This window comes from Haemorhous mexicanus, chromosome 6 (genome assembly GCF_027477595.1).
Source record: "Haemorhous mexicanus isolate bHaeMex1 chromosome 6, bHaeMex1.pri, whole genome shotgun sequence".
In the NCBI taxonomy this organism is placed as follows: Eukaryota; Metazoa; Chordata; class Aves; order Passeriformes; family Fringillidae; genus Haemorhous; species Haemorhous mexicanus.
Genome location: NC_082346.1, coordinates 49,575,922 through 49,592,960, shown reverse-complemented (window position 1 = coordinate 49,592,960; position 17,039 = coordinate 49,575,922). Strand labels below are relative to the sequence as shown.

The 17,039-nt window shown below is 35.7% G+C and overlaps 1 protein-coding gene across 1 annotated transcript in view; it reads left to right on the top strand.

Moving 5' to 3' along the window:
- PPP4R3A (protein phosphatase 4 regulatory subunit 3A) overlaps nt 1-17,039 on the top strand; it is a 41,643-nt gene that overhangs the window by 14,773 nt on the left and 9,831 nt on the right. Inside the window, exons 3-9 of the mRNA XM_059850164.1 lie at nt 3,769-3,867; nt 5,918-6,535; nt 15,307-15,384; nt 15,480-15,596; nt 16,082-16,198; nt 16,470-16,601; nt 16,688-16,790. Coding sequence (XP_059706147.1) covers nt 3,769-3,867; nt 5,918-6,535; nt 15,307-15,384; nt 15,480-15,596; nt 16,082-16,198; nt 16,470-16,601; nt 16,688-16,790 — 1,264 coding nt within the window. The remainder of the gene's footprint in view (nt 1-3,768; nt 3,868-5,917; nt 6,536-15,306; nt 15,385-15,479; nt 15,597-16,081; nt 16,199-16,469; nt 16,602-16,687; nt 16,791-17,039) is intronic.

The window sequence follows — 17,039 nt, the reverse complement described above, 5'->3', positions numbered from 1 at the left end:
CAGACAGAGAAGCAGCACAGGAATCACTGATTGTATTCTGAACTTTTGCCTCAGGCTATGCCCTTATAAGAACTAGAGTGTACAAAGCTATCCTCCACCCATAGAAATGATTGATACCTCCTTATGGGAGTGTTAAGTACATTGGTCTCCTAAAAGGAAGCCATATTCAGAAATTTTGGTTAATTTTTAATTTCTCGTTTTATATGCACTGTCATAATGAGCACTATTGTAACAGAAAACAAATTCATGTAAATGGTCCTAAGGAGACAGCAAATTTTGTATGGGCTAAGATAGTGATGATACCTCCAACTGGCACTACTGCCAAGATATTTTTTTTGTGAAGCAGAAAATGATTTTTCAATCTTTGAGTAAGATCATGAACTCTGCTTAAATAGCTGCTGATTATTACTCTATTTTAAAAAGATCTTGCCAAGAACTGCGATGCATCTTGAAAATATGAGGAGCTACAATGCTGAGGTTGTCACAGAGAACTCAGTATAAGATCCTTCAATAATAAAACCTTTATCCAGGTTTGTGACAGTTAACACAGTGTAGCTATGATTTAATAGTGCTGTTTCACATTTTAATTGTTTACAAAGAACAAAATAAGAGCAATTATCCCATCCAGTTCCTTGCGTGTAGATGCTAATATTTTTTATGAAATGCAACAACAAAGGACATGTCTTTGCTCCATCTGAGCCAGAACTGCTATTGTGAATCAAATGAAATTGAAGATTTTATGGTCACCAAGATGTAATGTGCAAGACATACCTCCTTACCTCTTTAACCAATAGCCACTATTACTAAACATATTTATCCTTACTCCTGTTTTCTCTTTGAATGGAGGAGGCAGTCTTAAGAAATTTCAGTTGCTTTCTGGAAGTTTCAAGAAGTAATATTTGACATTGGGAAGCAACAGAAACTCCAATTCCGTAGCTGAGAGATCCAGAGTAGTTAGTGGACTCAACTTACACTGAGGAAATGTCAGATCGAGCATTTACAAAGATTTCTTTCAATAAAATAATCAGAAAGTAGACTGTTATTGATGTGATTCTTCTATCTTTAACTCCATCTGGAATTTCCTTCAGTCATTTCTTTATGCATGTATAAGTCTTGTACTGTTCTTTTTGATGTTTATAAGCTTTGTAGGATTGAAATGAAATTATAGTCACAACTGTCTGCATTTAACAGTGAATTTAAAGTTAGACAAAACTGTATATTGTGCAACAGAGTGAAGTGCTCTTTGTTTCATGTTCTCTTTTTAAAAGGCCTTTCATTCAAGAAATGTTGTACAAACAAATACAGTTTACTAAAGATCCAGAGAGCAGCAGTTGGTAGATTTCTGTTGAGGAACCATAATATATGAAACCCTTCTGTGCTAAGACAATAGATAACTAATAATTTCAAATTTTAATATTGGCAATTGGAAACACTTTTCTAATACTGATAAAAAAAACTGGAAGATGATTGTTCTGCTGCTCGGATGATTTCTTTAAGCAATTTTTTGTTTTGTTTTTCAAAGAAGAACTAATTTAAAAAATTTAGACTGTGTGGAGGTGTGAGCTTCCATGTTTAGTAGTAGATGATCTTGTTAAAGAGAAAAATTGCTATGCTATGGCCAAATACACTTTTCTACATCTGTGACTGTAATTTTCAAAAGCATGTTTAAATTTCTGTCTTCTCTTTCATTTTTCTCTGCTTGCCTTCCTTTTTCTGTCTTTATCTGTTGCTGGATTTTACTCAGAGACTTAGAGCTTTTGTTTATTAAACTTAAGCAGTTAATGTAAATAGCACTGCCCTTAAGAGTGTTCTTTTAGTCATTTCCCCATTTGTTAGTTGTGCTCTTTATCAAGAAGAAAATACATTTTGGTCTTTTGGAAATTACTTACTTAGAAATCGAACTACTTTCACCTGGATGGAAATGTAATTAGATGGGAATATTGCAAGTTCTGCTAGGGTCTACTTAAAATTTGATGTTAGGGTTGCTTGGGTTTTTTAATTAAATAAGCACTACTCAGTGTGAAGCTAAGGAGAGAGTGGCCTTGTAAATTACTGCAGTAGAAATACAGTTGGAGAGATAAATGTATTAGAATTTGAATGTGATACCTACACTTAACATGCAGTAAGGTACTGTTTTTTTAAAGGGAAAAACTTTTTCTTTGAGATCTTCACTTTTCAGATTTTTGCAAACTAATTTTTTTTTGCTCTGTTGGAGTCAGCAGTACCATGTGCTGTCAATCTCTTATTACCAGAGAATTTGCTCCATGACCTGTCTTGTAGAGAATAAACTATTAATTATGATTTTTTTTTTCTTCCTTTTGTATTTTGGAGGTGGTCTTCCTAAATCCCTTTCTTCTGTGTACCACCTCTTCCTCAACCCTTTGGAAAAGGAAAAGGTAAACTATTTGCCATTTACAAGGTAAAGCCATTAGTGCCTCTGAAGCAGTATATCTGCTCTGGTAATGGCAAATTGATTATATTGTAATGCTTGACAATCCCATTGGAGCTGGCTGATTGTGCTGTTTAGATAACAGTTTAGTTTAAGGTGTTTTCTAGTAAGTGCATATCAAAATCTAAAGGTAAGGTTTCTTTTTATTGTCAGTAGTCATTTTAATATCACTCTAAGCAAAATCTGTACTTAATGAAGTAGAAACTCTGTATTTTATGTATAAGAAAAATTCTCATGTCTTGTCCTAGTGAGTGAATGCCTGATTTAGCACTTGGCTGAAATAATAGTTTCATGGAGCTGTGTGTATTTACTGTGGCTATATTTCAGCTGTTACAGGAAGACAAAAGACTAACAATAAAACTCGATTCAGTACATGAAAACAATGCTAATTTTATTTTCTTCTTTTATTAATTGAGTTTTATTTTCTATTTAGTTATTCTTAGAGTTATTTAGTAGACTCTCTGTAAACTACTTCATCAAATACTTTGTCAGTGTGTGTGACATTGCTGCTTGCAGCACAGCTTCCACTTTCATATATTGGTTTTGCATGCAATATGAGGGCTCAGATAAACTCATGAACTGTCCTAGTAAGTTGATGAGAGCTTCAGTGTCTAGAAAGTGAACATAGCTAAGCATAATTTCAAGTAGTTTCTAGTTTTTCTAGAAGTAGTTTCAAGTATTTTTCTAGGGCAAAACTTCCTTCCAGAGTTGTAGTTTGGAATAAGTAAAACTCTCATGAGTGGTTCAGTGTAGTTGGTGCCTGTAGTTCCAGGCAGTGAACTGTGGTGTTTCTCCTCTTTAAAGTTTGTAGCCATCTTGGGACTAGCTTTTAAACAGCTGTTCTGTGCATTAGCAGAGTGTCTTCTGGGGCCTACAAAAATGAAAAAAAATACTGTAACTTTCATCCTACAGTAAAAGTACAGTTTTATGTGGTCCAAATGAAACATTAAAGAAACCCCTAACATAAACCCTGCAAAACCTGTTGCTTTTGTTTCTGTATTTTATTAGAGAATACATTGAGGTAGAAGTGCATTTTTTAGGTCAAACTTTTCGAGATTTACAATATTATGGTCGCATAAAATAAGAACAAAGACTTTTGATATCTTTAGGGAACTTTTTCTGATTTATGCAGGAATGTTTTTAATCATATAAACATATAAGAAATTTATGAAGTGTGATGGTTACATTTGTATTGTAATACTGTCCTGTCATAATTAGGTGTCAGGCTGGTTTTATTTTAAAATTTTACTCTTTAAACACTGTTTAGATTAATGAAATCTGAATTATATTGCCTGAAAATACTCTTCCTCTCTTTAAAGGATACCTTGATTGTGTGGTCTGAAGCTGAAAATTATGATTTGGCACTTAGCTTTCAAGAAAAAGCAGGTTGTGATGAAATATGGGAAAAAATATGTCAGGTAAGTTTGATAAATGTAAGATTGAGACAACCTAATTCATCTAAATGTTTGTGTTCAAAACTTATAGGCTGTTCTGAGAGTTTGAACAATATAGATAGAAAGTAAAAAACTACCATTATAACCAACTCTCCCAAATTTTGAATTTTTCAATTTTAGAACTTTCTTCTTCCTCTAGAAATTTAATACAGACCTAATCTAAGTTTTGGGTACTTTTTTAGAGCATTTTCAGGTCATCCTGCTCAGCATAACTTTTTTGATTAGTCTGATAGTAGGAGATAGCTCTATCCCTGTATCATCAGCATAAAGATAATGTTTTAAGAACTCAAACAATGTATACGTAGCATGTATATATTTTAACATATGTTTTGCCACTACAGCCAGGTGACTGTATAGTCATTGAATCAGTGTTGTTTGTGAATAATATTTGTTCAGGTATTAACTATTGACACAGAAGAGTTTAATTAGTATATTCACTGGTGTTAGTTCACTTTCTCAGTTCTCGTTTGGGCTTTTCTTCCCTTCCAAGCATTACAACTTCTCTTAATTCTGTGCTACAGCATGTGGGATTTCTCTAAATTACTCAAAATCTCTTTCTGCACTCTCTTTCTGTTCTTAACAAACATCTGGCTCTTCCCACTCTGTCTTTTGAAGTTTGTTCTCAGTAATTTCAGAAACAAAGCAAAAGAAATCTGGTTTCACAATTACATGTGTATAGATTATTCCTTTTTTTTAAGAATGAGACTTTTCAGCAGTTTACCACTTGTGTAAATAAGTACGGAAACATTTCCAAGAACCCTAGCAGTCAATGGCCCAAAAGCTGGGGACAGAAACAAAGTAGGGAAAGGGGGTAGTTTTGTTCTCAGGAAACACCCAGATAAGAAGCCCAGTTTCCCCACCCTCATGTAAAGATCTAATATTTTTGTAGGAAACCAGTGTCTTTATATCCTGTTTTGAGGCCATGCTTTGTAATTGTGTGTAGTGTACTTTATAGATCTTAAGCTTCCTCAGTCATTAAAACTTCTAAAAGGAAAGCTTTGATTCCATTTATAGAGAAAGTGGTTGCTGCTCTATAAGCAGAACAATATGTGGGGTTTAGCACCATTCTGAGTATAGGCTTGCTGTTATAAATGAAGCATTATTTCTCCCAGGGTTTTTTTGCTGAATTTCAAGATTAAAAATAGCAGCACCTTCTACTGTTCTGCTCAGCAGCGCTTCTCTGAATTTGACATCAGATTCCAAGCAGATGCTAAAATTAAGATGTCATTAAAGCTGATACACTCTGGTGCCCAGGCATCTGTGCATTTTTTTACTAATTCATACTTTCCACAGTTTCCTCATATCTCTGGAGAGATTTTTGCAAGTCCTGTGCATTATTTTTCTGACAGTCGGTTTTCCTCTATTATTTTGTCAATGTTGGTTTGAGCTTTTTTGTTCTTTACAGAAGATTCTGTGTCTCTGTTGAGTATTTAGGAAGTGCACAGTAACAGATTTTGACTTGCAGCTCTCCAGAACTGAAAACAACAGATAAATTAGCAAGACTGGCCTCTCTCCTCTGTTTGAGGTAGTGGAAGCTTTGAAAAGCATCAAGAGCAGTTAATAGCCTATAGATAAATGTTTAAAGCTATCACTAGAATAATGTAATACTGATTAGCATTTGAAAATCTGTCTGCAGAGAATAAAGACTGGAAACAAACAGCTTAGTTCAGTAGTCTATTAAGAAGTTGCCGTCCATATTAATATTTGCAAATTTCTGGTTTTATTTGAAGTACTCAGAAAATGTAGGTTTTTTCTTATTCTTCCTCCCATTTTTTAAAAATAAATAAAGTTAAATGTCTGATGTAGAGACAGTTCTCTAAAGCTTTGTATTTGAAGAAGTCTTCTCATTATCTCTTTTATTTTCCAAACCAGCTATACTCAATGTCAGACTAGATTTGCATTTCTATTTTGCCCATACAAATTTAAAATATGTGGTACTTAAATGGTATTTTTTAAAAAGCATTCAAATAACAGTAAAATTAATCTCCACTTTTTGACACATCTTATTTTGCAGGTTCAAGGCAAAGACCCTTCTGTTGATATTACTCAGGACCTTGTTGATGAATCTGAGGAGGAGCGCTTTGATGATATGTCATCACCAGGTCTAGAATTGCCATCCTGTGAACTCAGCCGATTAGAAGAAATCGCAGAACTCGTGGCATCTTCCCTGCCTTCACCCTTACGCCGTGAAAAACTCGCGCTAGCATTGGAAAATGAGGGTTATATTAAGAAGCTCTTAGAAATTTTTCACGTGTGCGAAGACTTGGAGAACATTGAAGGACTACACCACTTATATGAAATTATTAAGGGAATTTTCCTTTTGAACAGAACTGCACTTTTTGAAGTCATGTTTTCCGAGGAATGTATAATGGATGTAATTGGATGCCTAGAATATGATCCGTCTTTATCACAGTCACGGAAACACAGGGAATTTCTGACTAAAACAGCAAAATTTAAAGAGGTGATACCTATATCTGATCCAGAGCTGAAGCAAAAAATACATCAGACATACAGAGTACAGTATATTCAAGATATGGTCCTACCCACTCCCTCAGTTTTTGAGGAAAATATGCTATCAACACTTCATTCTTTCATCTTTTTTAATAAAGTGGAAATAGTTGGCATGTTACAGGTAAGTTTCAAATATTCATAGTCTCTTACTTGTGCTTGGACAAAGAAAGTCAGGTGATTATTCCTGGAAAGATTGAGGTGCTTTGGTGGAACCTTCACTTCTGTGATTCTGTAAATGATTGTGGAGTGTGACAGAAAAGTTATGGATTTGAGTACTGAGTTGTCAGATACACATCCTTTAATTTCTGGATTTGGACTAGATGCTGTGTAAGTGATTTAAATGGAGCAAAACTATAGAATATTGAATGAGGTTCTTTGGAATGAACAATACTGTTTGCACCTTGAATATTTAATTTTAATAGGAGTTTTGAGGGTTGTTGTGTTTTTATTTTGGGACTTTTTAGTCACTAGACTTGGGGATATCTTTTGTCATGTTACCATGAAAAAATCACTTTGCCTGAATTTCACAATATAATCTCCTACCACGATGTAGCTGTTGCTAATTTTGAAGTAAATTAAATTAGCTGTTTGGAAAGTACAGATTCAGAACATGAGACCACTTCAGATGCTTGAATGTTTTCTTAGTTTGTCTTAATAGATCCCTAAATAATGGTGCTTGGAATCACCAGTTTTTCATGAAATATGTCTTACTGCAAATGTGAAGAGATTATTTGGTGCTTTACATAGCTTACCAATGCCTTAGGTGTTCTGCACCAACCCATGAACTTTCTGAATGGTGTTAGAAGTTGGTGGCACATCTCTGTAAGGGGAACTTTCAGCTAACTCAGCAAAGTGTTACAGCACATGTATTTTGGTTTGTTGAAGTTAGTTATCATTATCTTATTTCTCACAGAGTTTAATAAATTGTTAGTCAATGTTCTAGTAGGGGCTGTCTGATCTGGAGAAATGGACCAAGTGTTCAGTGTTATTGATTACTTTAATCATGTTTTCAGTTTGACTCTCAGGATGTACCCTGTATAATTTCATGGAAAATATATAGCAAAGCAGAGAAAATTCCTTTTGCAAGCTCATAGAGTTTGTCAAAACTAGGCCTCACAACTTTCCCTCCGTTGCACTCTGTTATCAGAATACTGATATTACTTAATCCACTCTCTTGGAGCTTTAATCTGTCAGGTGAAACACCTTGGGCATCTTCAGTAGTACCAGGCCCCAGCTTATGCCCAGGTGAACCAAACTGTTCATGTCTGGATGTGTGTCCTTGATAAACAAAGTCACGGTTGCTTATCTAAAACATTCAGAAGACCTTAAGCATTTTAGAGTTGCTCCTTTGACGAAGTTTACAAGTCTGACTTTGAGAGAATGTTGAAAAAGACTCAGTTAAGGAGTCTCAACTGGAGCATCCACTATGACTGTTGTCTCAAAAATGTCTTGCCCTCTTTGCAAGTGTTGCTAAAAGCAAATTTCTGATGATTATATATTTTGACTTGAGGAGGAGGAGGGGAAGAGTTTTTCAGGAGTCTTGGTGACAGTGGCTGATTCTGAGAGAGATCTTGGGCTTCAAAAAAGAAAACTGGGCAAGGAAAAAGAGGGTCTGATCCTGCAAAATCATTATGGGTGTGTTTGCCATACATCCTGAGATGACTTTATTGAGTACTAAAGACTGATGAGTTTCCTTTTTTCTGTCTCTTACGATTTGTGTTAGGTTAATAGCTGTTGGGTAGGTTCAAGTTACACTATCAAGGTTTTGTGTTCTTGCCAGACTTGTTAGTTGCAGTTTACAGTTGAAATAAAGGCTCAGATCTGATTTTGATTTGTTGTGTGACAGCAAATTTTTCAACATTATCCTCACTGCTGTTGTCTGTGGTTGAGAATAAAGTATACTTCATGTATGTTGGAGCCAGAAGAATTAACATTGCATTTCAAAGTTAGATAAACATTTGGAATTGTTGAAGTGCTTTCCACAGCTTTGAGGATCCCAGAATGAGAGCACACAAGAAAGATAATATATCCTGTGCTATTCTGCATTTTGTAGTACTTTCACAGTACAGCTCTCTAGCAAGGAGGGAGAACTCCCTAAGTTTGTAAGTAAGAATCTGTCAGAAATAATTTGACGTTGTTGATCAATTTTTGGGTTTGAGGGAATTAAAAAAGACTCACAAATTATGTGTCCATTGCATTTCTAAAAGTTTAAAAGGCTTGATTGATTGATTGATTTTTCAAGTTCTTGCAATGTAGCTCTAACCTAGTGCTTCAGCCTATTTGCCTGGCATTTATTTATTCATAAAGCAATAGGCCAGGTTGCACTTTTCTGTAATCTCTGCACTCTAGTTTCATTTCATCCCCCATTCCTACAGTCTGTGTATAAAACATATGATGCTATTTGTTCCTATTTCTTTACACAGAATAAATAATGCTCTAAGAACTGCATTAAAAGACTGATTTTGTTGATTTCACTTCTGTTACTAATTCCTAAGGGCTTTCTTCCATTTGTGTGTGGTTTAACATCGTGTTCCTGTAGTTGGTATTACAATACTTGTATGAGTGAGGGGGTGGTACTGCATGAAGGATATCTAGTTCTCTGTAGTTCCTGGCATTTGTTATTTTGGGTCTTCTGAGATCTTGGTGCTCACTAACCTTACATGTGTACTTAAGACGTGGTTTCTTTTAGAAGTCATTATTAATTGAAGAGACTCTGGGTTGCCTCATGGTAGTTTATTGGAAGCCATGGATGAGTCTCAAGTTCCTAGCAGATGAATAAAAAAGGCTTTTAATGCCTCTGCTGTTGACTTTAGGCTGTCTCTCTTGGACCGTTGAGGATGTGACAAAAGAGATGTCTTTTTGGGAAGTTTCAATTGGCAGGATAAAAGTAAGCTCCCTGAGTAGCTGATATCCCATGGCATCCTGCAACTCTTGTGTGTACAGCTGAGTTGTTGGGTATTCTGTTCTTTTCTCTCTCTCTCTCTCTCCAGCTGTGAAGGAACAGAAAAGAAAAACTCGTACCTACATCATGGAAAAGAAGTGAGCTGTAATGAGACCTTTCCATGACAGGCTGTATATTAACCAAAATGGCACCTTACAGTACTCTCATCTCAGTTAACTAAGCCAGACTCTAGTTTCAGAGAAGTGAACAGAAGTTTGTACAAAACCGTACAGATTGTGTCTTATGCTTCTTGGCAAGCTGAGTGACTTTACTCAAAACTACCACTGTGTTTTATTTAAGGCATTTACTGTCAAGATAGGCCATTTACGGTCATTAAAGGTCACTGGCATTTAAAGTCAGTTTTTCAGTTATAATTAATATTGAAGATGAGAATATGCTGATTCTTCAGAGTTCTTGCTTTATTAGAGAGACTTTGCATGTATTAAAAAAATTAATTCTGTAGTCATGGAAGATGCTTGCTTCAATCATTTTGCTTTCTTTGGTAGGTAAAATAACTGTTGCCCTTTTGTGCTAAAACCAAAACCAGAGAATAGGTAACCTGTGGCATTAGGGTTATAAACCATTTTCTTCCTTCCTTCTTCATGAAGGTAGCTTTCTCATAAGTTTTATAAAAGTATTCTTATATTAATGGGCTTTTCTGAGAACTGGAGGTAAGTTTGTTTGTGGTTTAGTTTTATAAGATAGGTTATTTTAAGTGAGCATGTTGTCATCTCACTAAACTAGATACCATTGTTGCATGATGAATAGTAAAGCCATAAAAACAGTATTCCCAGACTGCAGAATTGACTGCTGTGAAAATTACAGATTTTCTCATTCACAATATGTAAGATACATGTAAGATATGAATTGCATTTTTTTGCAATTTCAGCCCCTCCTAATATACTCTTACTGCTTGGGGTCCAGCCTGTTCTAGTCTTGAGATGTCATAGCCACCAAGAAACTTGCTGAAACATGGAGTTGGCCAAGTATTGAGAGTGGGGGTGGGACAGGTAAGTGGTGTTTCTTGCTTTATATGACGCTCTTTTGCAATTAAAAAAAAAATATACTAATGAGCACACTGGAGGCCACCAGTTCTTTCCCTTTGTGTTATTAACTAGTTCATTAAAAACAAAAAATCTTGCAAAACTGCGCCATAGAGTGAGCAAACACTATTTCCTTCTGTTCTCTCCCCCTGTTCTTATTGGTGTGTTATTTTTGCCAGCAAGATCATGCAATATCTTTATCTTCCAGGATAAAGAAAATTGTTAGGATTACTTTTGGCTATGTGCATTTAGACTTCAAGGTCTTTAATTTTCAGCAAAGTGGAGAGCAGAAGGGGAAAACTGGACATATGTTGAAATAGTTTTTGTGCCTGGTAGAGCAGTGATCACATGGTATTATTGTACTGGTAAATCGGAATTTTTAAATACAGAAGTCATTTTACTGATAGTCCCTATATCCCTTTTCAAGAGCTAAAAAATTGCAGGTATTTAGGTATATCTGTATATTTTACTGTATTAATATGTAATGATAGGCAGGTTTTAATTTTGAAAGTGGTTTAAGATAGTTGCTTATTCTTAAGAGTCCTGAGGATGCAAACATAATTATCTGTAGTTGTTTTGGAGGAAGAGTTGTGTAAGTGCATACTGGTAGTTTTGCCCAAATCCAGTCTGCTTTCTTATAGTAGTTCGCTCAGGAATAATTGGAGATTTACTTTCAGCAAAATTCACCTTGCAATCAAATGTAAAAGGATACCACACTCTGGGGAAAATTACTTGGTGGAAGACATTTGCAAGTGGTGCATGCTTGTGATTTTTGGGATTAGCTTCTTCATTGTAGAAAATTATTTTTCATGTGTTCAGAAACTACAAAAGTCATTTGGTGGATCTCGTTACTTTTCCAGCATGTTGATTCAAGTGAAAGTAGTGCATGATGAAGGCATGTGTGGAAAGGCAGTCTGATACAAAGGGGATTTTAAACTAAGAAATCTTTTGTGTGGTAGCAGGAAGGAATGTGTGTTTGAAGTGATAATTATCTGTTTGCTAGTAATATTTTATGAAAATTTCACTTTATGGGCTAAAACATTGTTTCCGCCCAAAATTAATATGGAGGTGGAATATAGGATGGAATGTCTGCTCACTTTCTGGTTTGGGTGGTGTTGAGTTTCTGGGGGTTTTTTTTGGGGGTTTTTTTTTGTTGTTGTTGTTGTTTTTTGTTTTTTGTTTTTTTTTGAGAAAAGTATGTTTTATGTCATTTATCTGTAATCACAGTCACAAAAATACCTGATAACTAAATGTTAATTATATTTAAGAGAGACCTGGTTTTGAAGAATCCTTTTTTCAAGTGCCTTTCAGGAGGAGGAGGGCTGTTTTGGAAGTTGAATCACAAATGTAAATAGTGTCCTTTTTTGAGACCCTAGCTTCTCTGTGGGTTTTCTGGTTTTTAAAGTCATAAATAATTGAGTGAGTAGTTGGCCTGGCTTGTTTTTATCTTCATGAGCTTTGAAATGTATTAAATGTAGAAGCATCTACTTAGATCTTGCAAAGCATAAATGAATATTCTTAGTGTCTGGTATACACATAGTTTAAGTATTGCACTTCTGCTAATTTCTGTGTCTGGGGAAAGTACCTAGAATCCACAAATACATCATAAAACATTGTTTGCAGTTTGGTTTTCTTGGAAAACAGTTGTGACCTTTACAGCTTCTAAGGTAGAGCTAAATGTGTTTTGATTCTTGTCTGTGTGAAAAGACCACAATACTGCAGAGAATTATGCATTTGCACTGTGTTCACAGATACATTGAGGGATTTTTGCGAGTTGAAAAATAAAAAAAGAAAACATTCAAATTTGTGTAATTCTATCATTCTGTGTTGGTGCTTTGTGACTTCTAAAATATGTAAACTCTGCTCTCAGACTGTGCATTTCCACGGGTCTTGGCAGTATTGGTCAGGAGTGTTTCTTTAGATATATTGCCCTTGTCTGTAATTTTACAGCTTGAGAGAGAGAATCGTATACTTACAATGTTCTTTGCAATGACACTTCTTCTGTATATGTGAGAGAATTGGGTCTTTTCTCATGAACAGCAATCTGTCTGCCTTTCATTAAGCATCTGGATTGAGATAAATGCTGAATGCTCTTCAGGGCTAGGCCCAAAGGGTGAAGCTAGTAGTAAGTTGTTTTTATTTTCTTGGAGTAAGTGCCGTTTACTGCATATTATCCCTGCAAGGGTGGGATGTTTCAATCACTCAGATCCATTTTAATTTGTCTGATTTTAAATAGGTCATGGTTGTTCTGGAGCCTAGAGATTTCAGGTAGTCTCGTTAATTTAAAAGTGCAAGGTATTTAATGGAGGTTGGGAGAGGACATGACATGGAGATATGTTTCAGTATTATATTTAATGCAAAATTGTAAAATACTGTATTGTAGTCTATATTTGGAATGTTGGAAAATAGTTATGTACTGGACTTCTGCAAATTTGTCCTACAACATTAAGTGCCAGCATTGAAGTCTTTATCACTTTCCAGTTTTAGGTTCCTTCTACAAGTCCCATATGTTTGCAAGCCCAGTCCCAGGCTGAGTGAGTTGCCCTCTGCTGCAGACAGCCACATGTTGGACAAGTCAGGGATGTGGCAGGATCTGGTCAGAGCTGAGCTGGGGTCCTGCCCAGCCAGTTCCTGCCTGCGCTGCTCCGGCACGTAGATCCAGATGTGCAACTTCTCCAGCTGACTCTGTCTCTGGGACACTGAAGAGACCCATAAATGAGACCCACAAAGCACTCACAGTACAGGGTCTCTCCTCCTTCCATAATATAAAACCCCCAGTTTGATACTTTGAGTAATATTGTATACCTTTTTTTTTTCCAGAGGTACACTGGTACTCTTACATATGTAAGAGCCGAGATTGTCTGCTGCTGAAGTGAAGTTTCCATTATTTTTTCACAGTGATCACTCTAAGATAGTTGACTTGCACTTACTCTCAGATATCATGGAAGAGGTGAAAAGTTGCTATCACAGTGAGAATGGAAATAGGGGTTATGCTTTCCACCTGGGGATAAGCATGTATTTTCTCAGTAGTTTTCATAGATAAGATTAGTTCTACATCTTGATCAAAATAGCGAAAAGAGAAATTAAATCAAACTACGTGGCCTTCTTTTAAATGCACTGCTAATAATGGAAAAGAACCTGCATATATTCTTCAAAAGAACTGGAGGTTCTTTTTATGGGGTTTTGTTTGTTTGTATGTTTGTTTGTTTTAATTTCAGTGACTAAATATGTCAGTATGTCTACTGGGGTTACTTAGGTTACCTGTGATGTCTAATGAGTGAAATACTAGAACAGAAAACTTACAAAGCCATATAACAGCTGGATAGCAGGTAGTCAAACACCCTTACATTCTCCCATCAAAGCTTAAAGTATATTTCTTGAAATCAAATACCTTAATAGTTGTTTTGAACATATTTCACTGTTGATATCTGGAAGTCAAAATTTACATCTGTGCTTGATCCTCCAGAGTGAATTTTGGCATACTTCAAGTGAGGCCTCTCTTATCTCATTTTGTTTAGATTTTGCAGTCACTGAAACAGCACCTGAACTTGTGTACAGAAATCACTCTTTTTCATTGTCTGTTGGGTCAGGTTAGGAGCAGAGCTCAGCATCCGACAAGAGAAAAGGTGGCATATTCTAAATATAATGTTTACCTTATCGTGCAGTGAGATACAGTAGCTCATGCCAACCTGTTGTGCATTTTATCTATGTTGTGCAGTGCCATGTAGAGATGCTGGTTGTGTTGTGGCAGTGTTGTAGCAGCCTTAGCATGGTGTGCTCTCAGAACTGAGGTACACTTCCTCAGCAGGGCTCCATGGTGAGCCTGAATGAGGTACTGAGGTAATTCACAACACAAGAAATTTTTTGTGTGTGTATCTGAAGTACTTTGGGTTTGCTTTATGCAGTGTAAACATGGGCAAAGCAGCTTGAGATTTCTGGCACTGTGGTTTTGGGATGGAGGGATGTTGCACACTGTGTGTTACTGACTTCACAAGAAATAACAGTGGCAGCTTTCTGAAAAAATGTATTAGTACCAGTTGTGCTGGAACCATTCTCAAGCAACTGCTGCCTTACTACTGCATAACATTGGGAAAAGGATGGGAGAAGGTTTATTTCTGTCATAATAATCTCCTAGTTGTTAGGACTTCAAAGGTTATGGAAAGATAAATATTGCTCCTTCTTTCAATCTAAATACACATTTGTAATGTGTTTGGAGCTGTTTGTAGTTTTGCTAGGGTACAGCTGTGTGAAAATAATGAAATGGGTTTTGATTGCTGTCAGCCAGAATATCCAATAAATTCTGTATGCGATAGGAACAGTTGTTTTCATTTGGTCTCTAAAATTCACTCTTTTCACAACATTCAGGAGGAAGGAAGCTCGCCTCATTCCTGCTGTTCAGCAGCTTTCCCTTCATTGTGTCCTTGCTTTTGTTCTGCTTCAGAGATCTAATAACATTCCAAAGATATGCATGTATGTGTGTGTCTGTGTAGGGCTGTGTGGGGGACGTTGTTTATAAATGTATGTAAACAGCTGACCAAGGGTAGTGTGGTTTAGGGGGACTGGCATGTGACAAGGGGGAAGGAAGTTGAAGAAGTCAAAGACAAAACAATGAGAGTTGCAGTAGAAAGTAGAAAAAGGGTAACTAGAAGGCAGTGCAACAAATGTCATAATTGAGAGTGAATTGTTCTGGGGGTAGAGGGATGCTGAACATGATTAAAGCTCAAAAACAAGATGCATATTAATTTACTTGAAAATTGAATTAGAAAGTTGATACTGGTGTGATTAATTACAGTGTACAAACATATGTTCCCTTCATTCCAGGAAGCATGGTCTAGAAGAATTTTTTATTATACTTGGATGCCTTTTGATATTGTCAAATAAACAAATGGTATTGTTTTGCTTTTGTAGGAAGATGAAAAATTTCTGACAGACTTGTTTGCACAACTAACAGATGAAGCCACAGATGAGGAGAAAAGACAGGAATTGGTAAGAAATCTGTAAAATATGTGACAGCTACCACAAAGTGACATGTGATTTTTTTTTTTCTTTAATTACTAAACTAGTGTATTCCTGGTTTTCAGGTAAATTTTCTGAAAGAGTTTTGTGCATTCTCACAAACACTGCAACCTCAAAACAGAGATGCATTTTTCAAAACTTTGTCAAATATGGGCATACTGCCTGCACTAGAAGTCATATTGGTAAGTCATTTTAATTCTATTTGTCATAACAATTTTATTTATCTTCAGAGAGGCTTTTTTAGAAAGGAACTTCAGCACAAACTTCAGCAAGTTTTCTTTTTGTTTGCTTCATTTGGCTTGTCCTAGCTTAAGATTCAGAATGTTCAAAATACTTTTGTAAAACTTTAAAAGCTTTTACATTATGACATTGGTAAGTACCCTGGCATTCTTCAGTTTTTGTTTTCCTATTGCTTTTCTAGCTTTGCTTGCTTTTTGGTATCCAGATAAGTTAGAAAATAGGGAAATAGATCAAAGGGCAGGGAAACCATTTAATTTATTTTGTCCAACTGTTGTCAAATTTACAGAGAAGTATGAGTTGACTTAGTTTTAGAGTATAGTTTTAGCAATAGTTAGGTGTGATTTGTGAGAAGGAATTAAAGCTTTATGTTTTCTGGTTCCATTTAGCCCTTTCAAGAAAACAAAATGATTTTTTTTGACTTTTCCAGGGTATGGATGATGCACAAGTACGAAGTGCAGCCACTGATATATTCTCATATTTGGTTGAATACAACCCATCCATGGTACGAGAATTTGTCATGCAGGAAGCACAGCAGAATGATGATGTAAGTAAAGAGTGCTCAGAAATGGGTGTATTGTTTTGGAAATTACTGGGGTTTGAAGTTACTGGTGTATATTTATGACTATGAATGACATGAGCCCTAGTTTCAAAGAAGTAATTTGGAATTTGGTAACGGGACACTGAACTGCTGTGTTTCAAAGAGTTCTATTAGCTGAGATAATTTCACCTGTTCACAGATTCTTGTTGCATTGTATAATTTCAGTTTTGGTGCAAGGTAGAAGCATTTGAATTGATTTTTTTTCCCCCCCTCTTAGGATATATTACTCATTAACCTCATTATAGAACACATGATTTGTGACACAGATCCAGAACTTGGAGGAGCAGTGCTACTCATGGGTTTGCTTCGTACTTTAGTTGATCCAGAAAATATGCTTGCCACTGCCAATGTAAGTAAATACCTTCAAATGAAATTACTTTGATTTTTTAGGGTATTTGATGATATATGTTGCATATATTTTTTTTCATTCCTTAGAAAACAGAAAAGACAGAGTTCTTGGGTTTCTTCTACAAACATTGTATGCATGTTCTGACAGCCCCTTTATTGGCCAATACTACAGAGGACAAGCCTAGCAAAGGTAATGACACTGGATTTTGGGCACATCAAGGCTGCTGAATGTCAATGTTTAGAATAATTGTCAAAGGACATTTTCCATCTAAATAATTTGAGTCTGAGATTTTGAAACATCGTTCAAAGTAAAATGCTGATTCAATATTTAGTCATTTGAATAATGCATAAGTACAAAACTCTGCAGAGAGACCTGATTTAAGAAGTTAACAACATTTGCTGCAAATTTGGCTTTAGCAAAAAATAAAATACTTGTACA